General features: G+C 50.8%; 1 protein-coding gene across 1 annotated transcript; it reads left to right on the top strand.

Annotated features, from left to right (window-relative positions):
* Positions 1-4,681: 4,681 nt before the first annotated feature.
* VEGFA (vascular endothelial growth factor A) lies at positions 4,682-14,200 on the top strand. The gene is made up of 8 exons (XM_009283815.1): positions 4,682-4,691; positions 5,016-5,212; positions 7,007-7,083; positions 7,496-7,528; positions 7,692-7,838; positions 10,161-10,232; positions 11,388-11,519; positions 13,817-14,200. The coding sequence occupies exons 1-8, from the start codon at positions 4,682-4,684 to the stop codon at positions 13,836-13,838; spliced, it is 690 nt and encodes a 229-aa protein (XP_009282090.1). The 3' UTR covers positions 13,839-14,200.
* Positions 14,201-14,486: the final 286 nt, after the last annotated feature.

Here is a 14,486-nt window from a genome sequence, read left to right as displayed (position 1 = left end):
GGCCGGGGCGGGCAGCAGGGCCGGCCCAGCCCGCCGCTGGCTTCCCACAACTCTGAGGAAAACTGCGTGCGTGCGCTTGTGCACATACACGCGCTCATTTATATATATATATATACACACAGACACACGCGCGCGCACACACAAAGAGCTGAGTAGCGGCAAACAGTTTGCTAGGGATTTGCCACAGTGTCGTAGGAAGGGATTTGTCATCTTCGCCACCCGCCTCTTCCCCGGCGGCGCTGGCGGTGCCCGGCTGGGTGGCCTGGGCTGATCCCCGAACAAAGGCTGAAGCAGCACCCCGACTCTCCTCAGACGGCCAGGCGGCAGGTCTCAAGGAGGAGAGAAGGAAAAAAGGACAGCCCAGGATGATTTTCTGTGGTCGTGCCTCCTGACAGTCACGGGTACCCTCCTAGTCAGGATATTGCTAAGCACACAGAGTCAGGCTCGAAAAATACACCCTTTTACTCTGGTTTGAGCTAGCAGGCTTAAGAGGGTTCAGGTGACGGCAGTGTGATCTGATAGATTCTGCTTAATTAGTTGCTGTCGGTCCAGTACAGACAGGACCATTGCTTGGTGAGGAAACGTGGTGGTGCCTCTGCAGCTGTTGTGATTTTGTGTCTCTCCAGCTGCCCAAAGGCCAGGCTGTGGCAGTGTCCTTTGCCTCATTGGTTTGTGTGAGTAAATGTAGACCAGAAGAGCAGTCAGCCCCCAGGTTAGTCAGAGACGCCTCCTGCAAGTACCCTGTCTGGTGGAGCCCTGTGCGTTGCAGCAGGTTGGCTTTCTGCCTGCAGTCCTCAGTTCAGAAGTGGGATAAAAGGGCTGTGGACTTCGGAGCCTTCAGGCTGAGGTGATCATCAGCTGCTTTAAGACCATCCTGACTGTGTTGTTCTCCCCATACCTTCATAGCAGAGCAGACCACTCGCTGTGTGGCAGGGTCTGATGAAGGTCTCACAGGGTCCCCACGGGTTGTGACCTCCAGCGTTATTCCAGCTGGAGGTCAGCAGAGGGCTCTAGCAGCGTGGGCCCAGATTGGCTCTTTTTTTGTCACACTCTACTTCAATTTCTGTAACTTTATTGGTGTGACAGGCTGCATGTGCATTGCCAGAGGTTTGTAGCAGGCTTGTCTTTGGGATAGGTGTCCATTTTGCATGGGCAAAATTTCTGATTTGCTGGCGGGCTGCTGCCTGTTGCGCTTGACCCTTGCTCCTGCTGAAGTCAACAGAAGAAGGTTCAGTGACTCCAGAGGCATCAAGATGGAGCCTGCTGTGAGGCTTATTTTGGTAACCAGTCCTTTGCTGTTGGTAGAAAAGAGCTAGTGTTCTCATCTGTGCCATTTGTTGTGTCCGACTACCTTCCTGGGGAGGGGAAGAATGAAACAGAATTTAATTCTCTGTCACAAGAAGGCCGATGGGATCACGGGAGACGTTGGTCTGGCAGTGTGAGCGGTGAGACTTTGGTGCTATTGCCTTGGTGGTATTTCTGGTTCTGCGATGCAGATATAACTGTGAGCTAGAAATCAGGACTCTTGGCATTACCTTCCTGGCTCTACTTCTGTCCTGCTGTATGACCTTGGAAGTCCTTTCTCAGTACCTCAGTTTCTCCTCTGTGAAGAGGAGACGATGATGTGCCTCTGTTCCACAAGGACAGTCCTGCAGTTCCTTCCACTGAAGCTCTTTGGGGTTGGAGTGAAAGGTGATTTTGTGTCTTTGGCCATTTTGTGCTTGCTCTGAGATGTCAAGCTGTGACAGGTTTTTATTTGGGATGGACTTACTCTGGTTGGAGACTGTAATTTTAGCTTCAGCCCTTACCCTTTTGTGCTCAAGAGAGCCTTCCACATGTTTTGTGGCACGGGAAGTTGTAGAGGAGTCAAACAAACACTCTTTGTTTGTTCCACGAGAAAAGATTTTCTGGTATAAATAAAGGAAACCACTAGCACTTGTGGCTGCACTTTTATGAGCCTTCCACATGTTTTGGGAAGTTGGAAGTTGTAGAGGAGTCAAACAAACACTCTTTGTTTGTTCCACGAGAAACTGGTATAAATAAAGGAAACCACTAGCACTTGTGGCTGCGCTTTTGTCTTTAAAGAACAGTCTTTGCTGCTAAGCCATTGACGGGGGGGGGGGCGCAAAATGATCATAGACATACTCCTTTTCTAGTCTAGCATGTTCCTACTCGACTGCTCCAAATTTGGACTTAATCCTGCCTGCTGTGGCTATGTCTGCCCCGAAGAGTTAATGTGGGCCCTGACTGGGTTTTAACCTTACTTCCCCCTCCATTCACAAAGAAGAACCTCTGACTCAAATCTGGAGGTGTTTTGCAGGGTAGGGGTGTGGGTTAAATGCGGGATTAACTTTTAACGTGGGCTGAAGCCCAAATTGCAGGAAGGGAGCAGGCCAAGTGGTGTTAGTCCTTCAGTGACCTTCCTATGTTTCCCCATGAAAGACAGACTTTCTTCCGTCCCTGACACAACCAATGGAAAGGAAGCACAGACTGAATCAGCCCAGCAAAGTGTGGAATATGACTCCTGGTACATAGGAATAAGTGTAGGTACCATAGCAGGGGCAGGGCTTTGCTGTGAGGATGACTGTACCTCAGTCATGTGCTCCGGTTTGGGTGCTAACTGTGCAGATGAACTATGGAGCATTGCACAGTCCCTGTGTGAATGCTCTGTGTCCAGCAAAATCAAGGCAACACGCCTTTTGTGGCAGGATGTTCTGACTGGCAGCTGGAGAAAGAGTCCCCATTTCCTTTTCAGAGGCTGATTCAGACTTTGGAAAATCATCATATGTTAAGGCAAAACCTCCCCGATTCTTTATGGGAAGGATTTGTTCCTGTCAGATCTCCCAGATTGCAAGTATAGTCATCAGGGCGCAGCCATGAAAGTAAAGGCTCTGCAAAAGAAGTTGAATGTGCTGTTCTGTGGCCAATCTGTAGTCCAGATTCTCTGGTGTAATCCAGCTGCTTGTGCAGTGCAAACATTTAGAAAGTGTGGCAGACATGAATCAGTTTCACTTCAGTTTTCTACTCTGTTTCGGTTTCTGCCTCTTTATGCCCCAGACTACTGCAGTGAGCAGCATTTGATCTGCACAGGTAACTGCCACTTTCCCTCCCTCTTTTCTTCCCTCCTTCCCCTTGACCTAGGTCTGTAAGCATTTTTATCCAGAACTGTGCCTTTACTGCCGGAGCTCTCGGGTCCTTTCTGCTGGCACAGCGTGAATAATCAACAGTGCAGTTCAGTGGCTGTCATTGTGCCTGCAGAATTTCCCACATACTAAATTGTTCAACTTGTTGGAACATAGGCGGTGACTAAGGTCACTCCAAAGGGGAATGGGAAGAAGGAGGTAGCTGCAGACAAGATAGGAGAACAGACAGGAGGCATGCTGCAGTTAGGGGAGGAGGGAAGAGGAAGGGAAGGGACAAGGAACAGAAACATGCTGTCTTCTAGATGAGGAATACCAACAAGCAGTCCATGCCTGCCAGGCTACATTTCCCTTTCACAAGCCACTTTCTCTTTTAATAGCTGCTCACGCTCTCTGACACTTCAAACTCCCTGGATGGAAGCTCCTCCCCTCTTGTACCCGCTCTCAGCACTGTGGCACTGTCAGCTCTGCATGACCTAGAATTAACTTTCAACAATTAACTGCGGGCTGTAAGCTCCAAGCCCTGCAGCTTTTGCATTTTTGTGGCAAAGTAACCTTTATGCCAGTTTGTCACAAGTTCAGGGCACTTTAGAAACGCTTACTGGAGACCATTTTTTTCCATGATGCAAGCAGTTTGTGCTTATCACTCAGTTATCAACCTTGGTGCTGTAGGACTCTGCATACTGTACAGGTGGATCATTATAATGCATAACAGCGTGGGGCAGGTAGTAGCTCTTCGTGCGTGCTCTTATCCTCTGCTCCATTTGAGACATCCTCCTTTGCCTGCATGCTGGTAGAGCTAGGAGGCCTGGAGGGCTCCAGGTACTCTCTGTTTGCAGAACTGTACTAGCAGCTGGGTTTTGTGCGTGTGTACTTATCTATCCTATCTCTCATCTCTTTAAATCTCTCCAACCCTTGACCAAGCAGCAAAACGAAGCTTTGGCAAGAGACGGGGAAACATTGAGAAACGCTTGTGAAATCAGTGCAGATCGCAAGCAGTTAGTGTTTGCTTCATTCAGAGGGAAGGCAGGGGATAATGAAAGATCCACCCTGTTCCTCCTCCCACACTACCTCATTGTGGTTCAGTAGCCAAGTATATGGTCTAGTTAATCCTGGGGGTGCTGTGGGCTTGCTTTGAATCTTTCAGTGGGTGGCTTGATTCCTTGGTCTGGGAAGGTGGTCAGTGTGGAGACATGGAGGCTGTGACTTGTAGCAGGTGCTGTTGTGGTTCTGAGGTGGCCTGTTGAAGTGGATGTTCTGCATGGGCAAAAGAGGTAGCTGACGGGAAGAGTGAGGATATGTGGATGCACGGTTCAGAACCCTCTGCTTGTTCTCGGAAGTGTCTCTGTGCCGAGGTCTGTAGAAAGGATGCTTCTGGCTTATCCCCTTGCCTTCTAAAAACCACTGGGGCATCCACTGGCTGTTTTCAAAGCAGGTAAAAGGCAAACTGGTGAAGGGCCTTAATCCAGAGTGCAGTTCAACTGCAGCCTCAGGTGCTTTTTGGCTGAACTAATATGCTTAGTGGCAGCATATCCGAGAGTATGGGGGATAGTGGGGAAGGGGTTTGGGGAGGAGGCACCTGTGGGATGCATCATGGTGCCAGGGAGGCAAATAGTGAGGCTCTCTTGACTATCTTGCCTCTGCCTTGAAGCAGTGGTAGGAAGAGATTGTCTCTTTCTCTTCCCCACTTGATTTGTGTGTGTGTGTGTGTGCGCGCGCGCATAGGGCAGAGACAAAGGACTTAGGCCTGCAAGACTGTTAGTGAAGAGCATAGGGTAGATGTGTTGCAACTGTCTGGCTCGTTTTAAGGGGAAAAGCACTAGACGTTCTTGAGCTAAGTTTGCGTTAACTTGTTCCCTCCATTCCTCCTTTCAGTTATCAAATTCCTGGAAGTCTACGAGCGCAGCTTCTGCAGGACAATTGAGACCCTGGTGGACATTTTCCAGGAGTACCCTGATGAGGTGGAGTACATATTCAAGCCATCCTGTGTGCCTCTGATGAGATGTGCGGGTTGCTGCGGCGATGAGGGCCTAGAATGTGTCCCTGTGGATGTGTACAACGTCACGATGGAGGTGAGGGCCCAGCTTGCAAGCTGGCATGCTTGGGTGGAGGAAGCAGGTCAGCCATCACAGCCACCCCAAGTCCCAGCTCCCAGCTAATTCAGAGGAAGTGCAGCCTACCCCAGGGAACTGGAGGTTCTCAGATCAGGAGGGCTGACCTCTCTCCTGACCCTTGTGCCCAGCATTACACCATGCAGGGTTAAAAGATGAGTTGCCCATCTCTGTTCAAGGCTAAGATGAGAATCTGTTTTTTGGCTCTGACCTTGCAAGTGCCCAAATACAGTAGCTAGGAGCATGCAAAGGAGCATTTCAGCAAAGGAACACTTCATGCTTAGAGAATGCAAAGGAGCATTTCTGATGCTGTTCTCTCTGAGGCCCCAAAGAATATACTCCTTGGGCCCTTGCTCCACCTTAACTCTGCGTTTGGTCCACACAGCTGTTGCTCTGAAGGCAGCTGAGTAGTGCAAAGGGGGAAAGCCTGTCAGTACTCTCTCCTGGAGGGCATGCGAGGTCAGCCTTTACCAACAGAGCAGGGGATTTGGGTCATTAGCTACATTGGCACAGCAGGGGTGGAAAGGGGCTCTAAGAAACACACTGCTTCAGTGTCAAGTGGAAAAGCCTTTCTGCCTCTGGGCATCCTCCTCCTTTGTTTGGAGGCTGCTGAATTCATTCCTTGGAAGAGACAGAGATGGCCATGATAGCAAAGGCTGGGCACATGGGGAAGATGCAAATGCTGCTTTAGAGAGCTTTGTCACTGCCCTTGTTTGCCAGCCTGGATCCCAGCTTGTGTCCACAATGGTGCTGGTGCCCATTACCCTTATCCCATAGCTCCCTCACCTACTTTTGTTCCTCAGCCTCTTGAATGGCCACTGTAAATACTTCCATCACTTTTTGATACGGATGAGAGACATGCAGGACTATGTGATTACCAGCAAGCTCCTTTTATTTGTCATTTGAGCTGTGTTTGAACTCTGGCGGAGAACCTGTCTGTGCCCTTCCATGGTTCCCCATACTGCTTTTCCACTTGCAGGCTCCAGCCTGGGCCAGAGCCTACTAGCATGGTGTAGCTAGGGATGGTTTTCTTCCTAGTGTTCCTTGCTGAATTACAGTTTTTGGCTGGTATGCCCACATGCCTGTAAAGGGTCAGAGGCACTTGAGCAGATCTCTGGTGCAAATGTTAGAGCTAGTGGTCCAGCCAGGTTCTGGGTTAAGAGACTGACAAGACATGCATAGCTTCCAGTATAACTTCCCTGGAGGCACATGGGGCTGGGGGGTGGGCAATGTCTGGCTCTGCAGGGCTGCTTTAAGCACCAATCACCAATCAATTTTGTGTTGAGTCACTGAGAAAGTGAGATGTCAGCTGGGAAGGAGCGGTGGCTTAGGGAAAAGAAGTCAGATATGAAGCTTTTGCTTTGGGCCTTTGTGTTAGAGACTGAAGCATGCCTCTACTTGAGAGTAGGCTGGATACTCGGTTATGTCTCTCTAGCATCAACCAGGGATGGCTCAGTGAGAACCTTGCCGTGGTATTACACCCTCTCCCATGCCTATCTCCAAGGCAGTCCACCAGTGCTGGCACCTTGCATGCATGAGCAGACAGAGCTTTGGCACGAGGCTGGTGTTGCTGCTTGCTTGTGATCAAAGGCCTTCCCTGACTGGGAGAATGGGGCCTCAAAGCCAGCTCAATCTCTGCCATGCTCTTCCCAGGAGCACCTGGGGTGCAAATGCTTTGCCGCGCAGCAGGCTGATTTGGAGCTGTGAATATAAATAGTGAATGGGCAGTGACCCTCTCTGTTTCTTTCATTCCAGATCATGAGAATTAAACCCCATCAGAGTCAGCACATAGCGCACATGAGCTTCTTACAGCACAGTAAATGTGACTGCAGGTGAGAATGGAGCAGCACTGGTTCCTCTTGCAATAAACTTATTCTGAGCCTTTCCTTTTTTCTGCCATTGGGTTGGGACTGTTGTCCAGAGTTCTGCAGTCTCCTCAGTTGGTTTGCAGTGGGATGGCTGAGCCTGGGAAATGAAGTCCTTTGCTGGCGAGGCTCCTCCATCTCTAGATATCACAGGTGGACAATGCTAGCCTGCAACCCGGGGTCTTTTGGCACTGGCTGCCAGTGAGGTGCAACAGGAGAGCAAATGCTTTGAGAAGGACCACTTAACCTGTGCCATGGGCATCCTGCAATGCCAGCTGTACATGTCCTTCCCTGGACTTGGTGGGAACTGGGGATAATACTGGAAGCATACGTGGTAAGCTCCCTTCTAATGAGGCCTTTGTTCTCTCTTCCCCCACAGACCAAAGAAAGATGTCAAAAACAAACAAGAAAAGTAAGTGAGAAGCCTTTCCTCCTTTCTCTTTTGGTGGTTGGTTGGCGTTTTCTCTCCCCACTGCCCCTTGCCCTTTTCTTTGGTTGGAGATACTCACTTTGAGAAGGTGTTTTTGGAAATGGCATATGGTAGTGCATGGGGCGACACTCTGAATCCGTTCCAGGTGGGCACAGAAACCCAGATCTGATGGTCCTTCCTTCATACCCCAGACCTGGAGCTTGCATGACCCACGGCCATGGCAGTCATTCCTAATGCTTTATCCCGAGTCAGGGAAGTCCCGTCGTGTGTGTCCTACCAGAATGGATTCAAGGTGCAGCCCCCCAATCTCCCTTCCCTCTTCCTGGGGTGTTTCTGGTTACTGCAAATCGCTGCCTTTCTTTATTATTAATTTTTTTCTTGCTGCTTGAGTGAGTACTTGCTGGCTTCTTTCACAGCAACTTGGGTAGGAACTCTGCTGGCTACAAGGAGAGGTGGCAATAGAGGCCTGGTGGAGGCAGGACTGATGCCATGCAGGATGTGATGCTGGTTTTGGTTGGGTGGGGGCCCAAGAGGGTGTAAAGGGAGGTGGATGTCCTAGCTGGGTCTTGGTGGAGGCTTTCGTGAGAGTTTTTTTCAATCTGGTGGATTTGCTCTGGTGGCCTGAAGGAGGTTTAAAGCACAACCTTCCCTTTCCTTCCTCCCCAAAGTAAAAAGGTTGTGGAAAGTAGGGAAATAAGCTCTCGTCCTGCAGTAGTCGCAGGGACGATCACAAAATGTGGAACAACATCAAAAAGAAAGAGTGACCTCTCTGGGCGAGAGGGTCAACTGGACTGCGCATGGCTGGGATAGTGACTCTGCCATTTAGAGGTGTGGAGCTGGAGAGGAAGGGGAGATGATATTGGGAGATGAGGCTGAAACAGAGACAGAGAGAGCAAGCGGGAGAGTGAGAGAACTTCTTTCACCCCTCTCCTGGTGATTGTATATTTCTAACTGCTTTCCAGCCTCTCCTCTCCCTGGAAATCTGCTCCTGGCTGCATCGGGCTGCGTGCAGCCAACACTCCTCTCTGTGCAGGGCCATGTTGGGGATGGTCGGTTTGCGTGGCTCTATGGTTTGAAGGTGTGTGAGAGTTGGGTCTGTGTGAACTCTGGTGAGGATGGGGTGTGGGTGAAGCAGCCAGCCCAGACTGCGTTGCATTCCCTTTCCTCTTCTAACAGCACCTTGCCTGCTCTTTGCTGGTTCTGCACTCCCCGGGGAAGGAAGGGAAGGGATGGGAGAGATTGGTGTGCTTTGATTTGTGCTGGATTGAAAGTCCTGTTATATTGGTGCCCCTCTCCTCCCTTCAGGTCGATTTTCCTCCCCTCACCGCCTCCCTGTGACTCCTGACATGTAGGGCAGAGGCTGGGAGCGAGCTGATGCTCTGACACTCGTTCCAGTGAGACGACTTGAACAGGGCCTAAGAAACACCTATGGTGCTTTCCTTTCTGTCCCCCCATGTCCCCTTGACAGCTCCCTCCTGAGGTGGGCTGCGCCAGGGAACGAGGGACCCTTTGCTGAACTGCCATAGTGCTGGGGCTCACTTGCCTGACAAGCCCTGGTGCTTTGCCTGGGGCCTTCTCCTTGCATGTCTCTCCCTTGGTCCTGTGCTAACGTGGCTCAAGAAGCAGCGCAGGCTCCAGCCTCCCTCCCTTCTTGTGGTCTCACTGGCCTGTAGGGATCCAGGGTTAGTGTCCAGGCCTGCACGTCCTAGCCCCTGCCTGTCCCAGCTCCTGCCCAAGAGTCAGGAGTAACTGGTGAATTTTTCAGAAGAGAGTCAGTGCCTTGGCTCTGTCCACTCATCTCTCTGGCAGATCCATGTGGAAGGCGAGGGGAGGGAGGGAAAGGAGGGAAGATCTGACGGCTGCTTGCTGGTTATCTCCTGGGTGTCATAACTAGGTCAGGCCTCCCTCTTTCCCCTTTGGTACTCAGGATGGAGGCTGCTAGAGGGGATGTTAGCAGGCATCCAGCGAGGTCTCCTGGAGTCCTCTGAACCACAGGCAGGAGGTGGGGTGGGTGAGCAGAGCCTTCGAGCTAGATAGCCCTCTCCCGCCCAGCACTGCTGCGTAGACCAGGTCTCTCCCCTTGTCTGCAGGGTGCTGAGGCCAGGCCCCCTTTGCTCCCATCCCATCAGGTTGCCTCTTGTCAGTCAGCGTGCGCCCGTGCTTGTTGCCTGGAACGGTTGTCTGCACTCATTGCGGTTGCGTGATGCTTTCACAAAGCTTTCTGTTCCTTCCCCCTCACCCCCTGTCCCTTTCCCACTGCCCCTCTCTGGAGGGGGCAGGTGCCCCTCTGAGGCTCCAGCCTCTGCTGGCAGCAGCCCTGCTGGAGGTGGTCTCTGCTGAGTCCCCTGGCATTGGCTTGGCTGTGGGCAGGCTGGTTGTGGTGCTGGCAGGAGCGCAGGAGGGCCGGTGAATGTGTGTGTGAGGTGGAGATCTGTGCTTCGGCCCCAGGACTTGCCCTCCAGTCCTGCCTCATGTGCTTCCCCCCTCCCAGCAAGGCACATGGCTGTATTTTTTTTTTTCCTTCTTCCTTGCATTTTCTTCCGTTTTCTCTCTCTCCCTCCCTTTCTTTCCTTCTCTCTCTCTCTCTCTCTCTGTTTTTTTGTTTTTCTTCCAGAAAATCAAAGCGAGGAAAGGGGAAGGGTCAAAAGAGAAAGCGCAAGAAAGGCCGGTACAAACCACCCAGCTTGTACGTTTGTGTCCTCTGCTTGTAGACTCTCTTCCCTCCCTCTCCCCAAACCAATCCGCCTGCTTGCTGCTCACTCAAATCTCACCCTCCCCTCCTGGTCACTGGTGGGCTGCAGGTCCTGCAGGGGCAGCACTGGTGGTGGCACCGCTCTGGCACTAAGGGTCTCTCAGGGAAGGTGGCTTTAGCTTGCTTGGCTCTCTCTAATCATCAGTGGCGAAAAATAATCACCATTTTCCCAAGGCACAAGAGCGCGGGTGGGTGGGCGAGCGCCCTGCACCTCTTCCATGCCTTCCGGTTGCAACTCTGTCGTCCGCTTTCCCCCCCTCGTCTTGTGCCCTCGCTGCTACAACGACTGGCGACAGGCAGGCTGGCATCTGCCGTGCATGTGTGTGTGTGCGCGTGCGTGCGCGCGTGTGCGTGCGTGTCTGGTGGAGTCACAGGCGGAGAGGAGAGGTGGGATGGTGGGAAGCCGGAGAGGGGGTGCTGGGGAACTGGGGGGGCTCTCTCTCTTTTTTCCTCTCTTTCTCTGCTGGATTTGGTGGCTTCTCTCTCCCTGTCTCTCTCTCTGTCTCTTTCGCTCTGCCTCTCTCACCATGGTTCACAGAATTCTGCATTGTAAATTCACGGCCCCTCCATAGGAGACTCCTTGGTGGCAAGGTTGGGATGGGGCCTACAGAAAGGAGGGCAGTGCCAGCTGCAGGGGTAAGCACGTGATGCTGGAGCCCAGCTGCTTTCCAGGGGAGGAGAGACCCTGTGTATTTAACTCGTTTAGCTGCTGGCCTCTTTCTACTCAAATAGCCCACTTCAGAGAACTCCATTCATTGATACGTCAGTAGCTGGTTGGGAACTCTCACCTTCCCATCCTTGCTTTCCCCTTCTTCCTCCCTCTGCCCTGTGCCGATGGATCCAATGCAGCATTTGTGAATACTGTGCAGAGAGCCTGTTTTCTTTCTCTTTACGCTAATGCAAGGGGGTGCTGTCCTGGGGCTGCCGGGGTGCTGCTGGAAAATCCATCAGCCCGCGACGCTCCAGTGGGCAGCATGGGGGCTGCGGGAGGGGGCAAGGGGATTGCTTTGATGTTTAGGGTGTTGCATGTGTATTTTCTTTCTGCTGAAGCGCTGTAGCTTAGACATCTTTCCTTTTGCCTTTTTGCAGTCACTGTGAGCCTTGCTCAGAGAGGAGAAAGCACTTGTTTGTACAAGATCCCCAGACCTGTAAATGTTCCTGCAAATTCACAGACTCACGTTGCAAGTCGAGGCAGCTTGAGTTAAACGAGCGCACTTGCAGGTTTGTGTCCTGAAGGATGAAAGAGAAACACACAAAGAGAAAGAGAGAGAAAGAGAAAGAGGGGGGAGCTTGCTTCCTGCTGACTTCTGGCACCAGTGCTATATGATGACTTCTTTTCTCTGTCCTACATGGGCCAGAGGGCAGAGGGGCTAACTGAGATGAGGACAGAGTTTCCCTGTGTCAAAGGGTGGCTGTGCGTTTCAGCTGTGCTGTCAGGACTTGGATGGGGACGGCTCCCAGGGACAGGGCGTTTGTATCTATGGTATCCTTTCCCGTAAAACAAGATAACGGAGTTCATGTTGCTGAGGTAGCCAGGGGGAGGGTCTTTAGCCCTCTGTATCTCTGTATATAATCTGTATGCAACTCTGAGTGTACTGTTGGACAAAGACAAATCCTTAGCTGACTAGGATTTGACCACCCCTGTCTTCCAAGCCCTTTTTATGTGGCTTGTGGACATTCTGCTGTGTGCAGAGTGAAGAAAGCCAGGCCAGGAGCCTCCGTCAAGGCTGTCCCCACATTCTCCTTTGCCTCTTTGTTCTTAAAAGCCAGGGAGAGCACCCTGTCCTCCTGCACTATGCTCACAGTTCCTTGTCCATGTCTTGGCCAGAGTTGTGGTTTGAGGGGCTGCACTCAGGGTTGTGATGTGGGATACAGCAGGATTAAGTCTGTCTCTAGGTGAAGACAGGCAGAGGTCTGTATTTCAGGTGTGAGGTGGGAGATGCAAAGACACTGTGTGGTTAGTGTTTGTTCAGGGATCCGTGCTGTGCATGTGTCATCTGAGTGCTCTCTGTCACGCATCATCTGTGGCATAGACATGTGCAGAAAGTGATTCCTGGTTCTCACCCGAGCGCTTTGGTGAACTCAGTGGGGTCTTTTGACTCGTACCAGCTGCGTGTGCATCTCTGGTGTGGGATCATCCTACCTGTCCAGAGGGAGACATAGAAATGGGGTTGCTAACGAGCCTTTGACTGTGACTCTGAACTCAGGCCCTTTTCACAGAGATCTAGGAGATTCCTCCTGTCAAGAGAGTGCTGCAATGGCAGTGGCTGGATGGGAGAGAATAAGGAAGAGAGATCCAGGGTCCTCTCTGGCTACATCCTGAAAGAGGAGACATCCTTTTGCCTCCATTTGCCTGCCTGTAATTGGCTAGGTGACTAAGGCTGCTACAAGTAGCAAGTGCTTCCTTTAGGTGTGAAAATGCTTTGTGCCCAAACCAGAGAGGCGTTGGCACTGCCAGCATGGTGAAAACTGCTCTGTATACAGAGGAATTTTCTGGGGTGCTGTAATTTCAGTGGGAAAGTAATTGATGGAGGGGCCAGAATAGAGCAGCTTCTGAAGTTAAACTTCTCCCAGCGAGCATAACTCCTGAAGCGTGAGACCAGACCTGACTTTGGCCTTTTCCCAAACCCCAGAATAACTGGAAATTACCCTACAGAGTTTGAAGGGTGCAAAATAGTCACAAATACAAAGAAAAAACAAACAATACCCCAAAGAAGTCATGATGGCAGAAGGGGTTTACTAGTTTCTCTTACTAGTCCCTCTCTGTGGTGGATAATTGGCACTAAGGGAGGTTTCCAGAGCTGGTGTGTTGGCCAGAAAGATAGGAAGGAATCATAGGAGTGGGTAGCTTATCAGTTTCCAGATAAAAAGCTGGTTAAGTTCAAGTTCCTCATGCTCTTTCTTGTAGAATTAGAATTGGGCCCTACAGGGGAGGGTAAATTTTCATTTCTCCTGCTGCTTCTTCAGGCTGCTGCTGCTGTTCTCTGGTGCTAACCCCTGCTCCTGGCAGCTAGTGGAATGAGAGGCACTTCCTTTTCACCTTCTTGCCTGCATGAGGCCTTGTTGTCTGCACTGCTTCCAACCCAAACAGCGGGCTAGGTGGAGAGCTGAGGGAGTGTGTCTTTCTGCATGCATTGCTTAGCCTTGTTTTTCTGTGTGTTTGTGTTTATCTGTGTGTGCACGGTGTGAGAGGGCGCAAACAAGACACTCGGCTCATCTGTGAGGAAGCCTCTGATTCTGCTCCTAAATTTACCCCTGTACCAGTATTCCCTGCCACCCCATCTAGGTGAGCCTGGGGGAATAGAGTTCATCAACCCGTTCATGGGTCGAGATTCTCAGCTGGTTTGTCCCATCTGCACAGCACTTCACCCCACCAGTGACGTCATGCCATGTCTTAACGCCATGTGCTCTTAAACACATTAGCCACCTCCCTTCCTTCCCTTCCCTGTCCTACTTGCACCCTCATCACAAATATTAACCCCTCCTCTCTTTTTTTCCTTCCCTCTCCTCTCTGACAGATGTGAAAAACCGAGACGGTGAGCAGCGGAAAAGAAGGGGGAACAGCCCTGTTTCTGGAGCCTGATTTCTCGCCTGGACAGAAAAAAACAAAACAAAACACTAATCCAAATGAACCCTAAAAATGAAGGATCGGTAGAGCACAGCACTTTCAGTACGGACGATGGACTCCGGAAGGAACATTCCCCAAGGCACCCGCCGCACAGAATTCACCTTTGGGTTTTGAACTGTTTTACTTTATTTTTCTTTTCATGCTGCTAAATAAGAGAGCCAGGAAGACTATAGGGGTGTATTTGATGGGTTTTCCCATGCATACATATATATGTGTGTATACATGCATATACATATATATATATGTATATATATTTTAACCACATCTATATATACATATATGTATATCTTAACCACACACACACACACATATATATATATAATATATATATATACTGATTATATTTTTTAACATTGCTAATGTTATTGGTGTCTTCACTGGATAATACTCGACTGCTGTGGACACAAGCGGGCTACTTGGGGCATAAGAAACAAGCTAAGACTGGACTTGAGTAGAAGCGCTGGGTGTAAACTTCTTAACTCTAACTGACTTGTGCGGCCTCCGCTGTTTCTCTGTAGAGTGTGCTGTACCACAAAACACCTCCTTGCCTGGGACAGGGA

Source organism: Aptenodytes forsteri, unplaced genomic scaffold, assembly GCF_000699145.1.
Source record: "Aptenodytes forsteri isolate BGI_AS27 unplaced genomic scaffold, ASM69914v1 Scaffold309, whole genome shotgun sequence".
Taxonomy (NCBI): domain Eukaryota; kingdom Metazoa; phylum Chordata; class Aves; order Sphenisciformes; family Spheniscidae; genus Aptenodytes; species Aptenodytes forsteri.
This window is presented reverse-complemented; position numbering and strand designations above follow the sequence as displayed.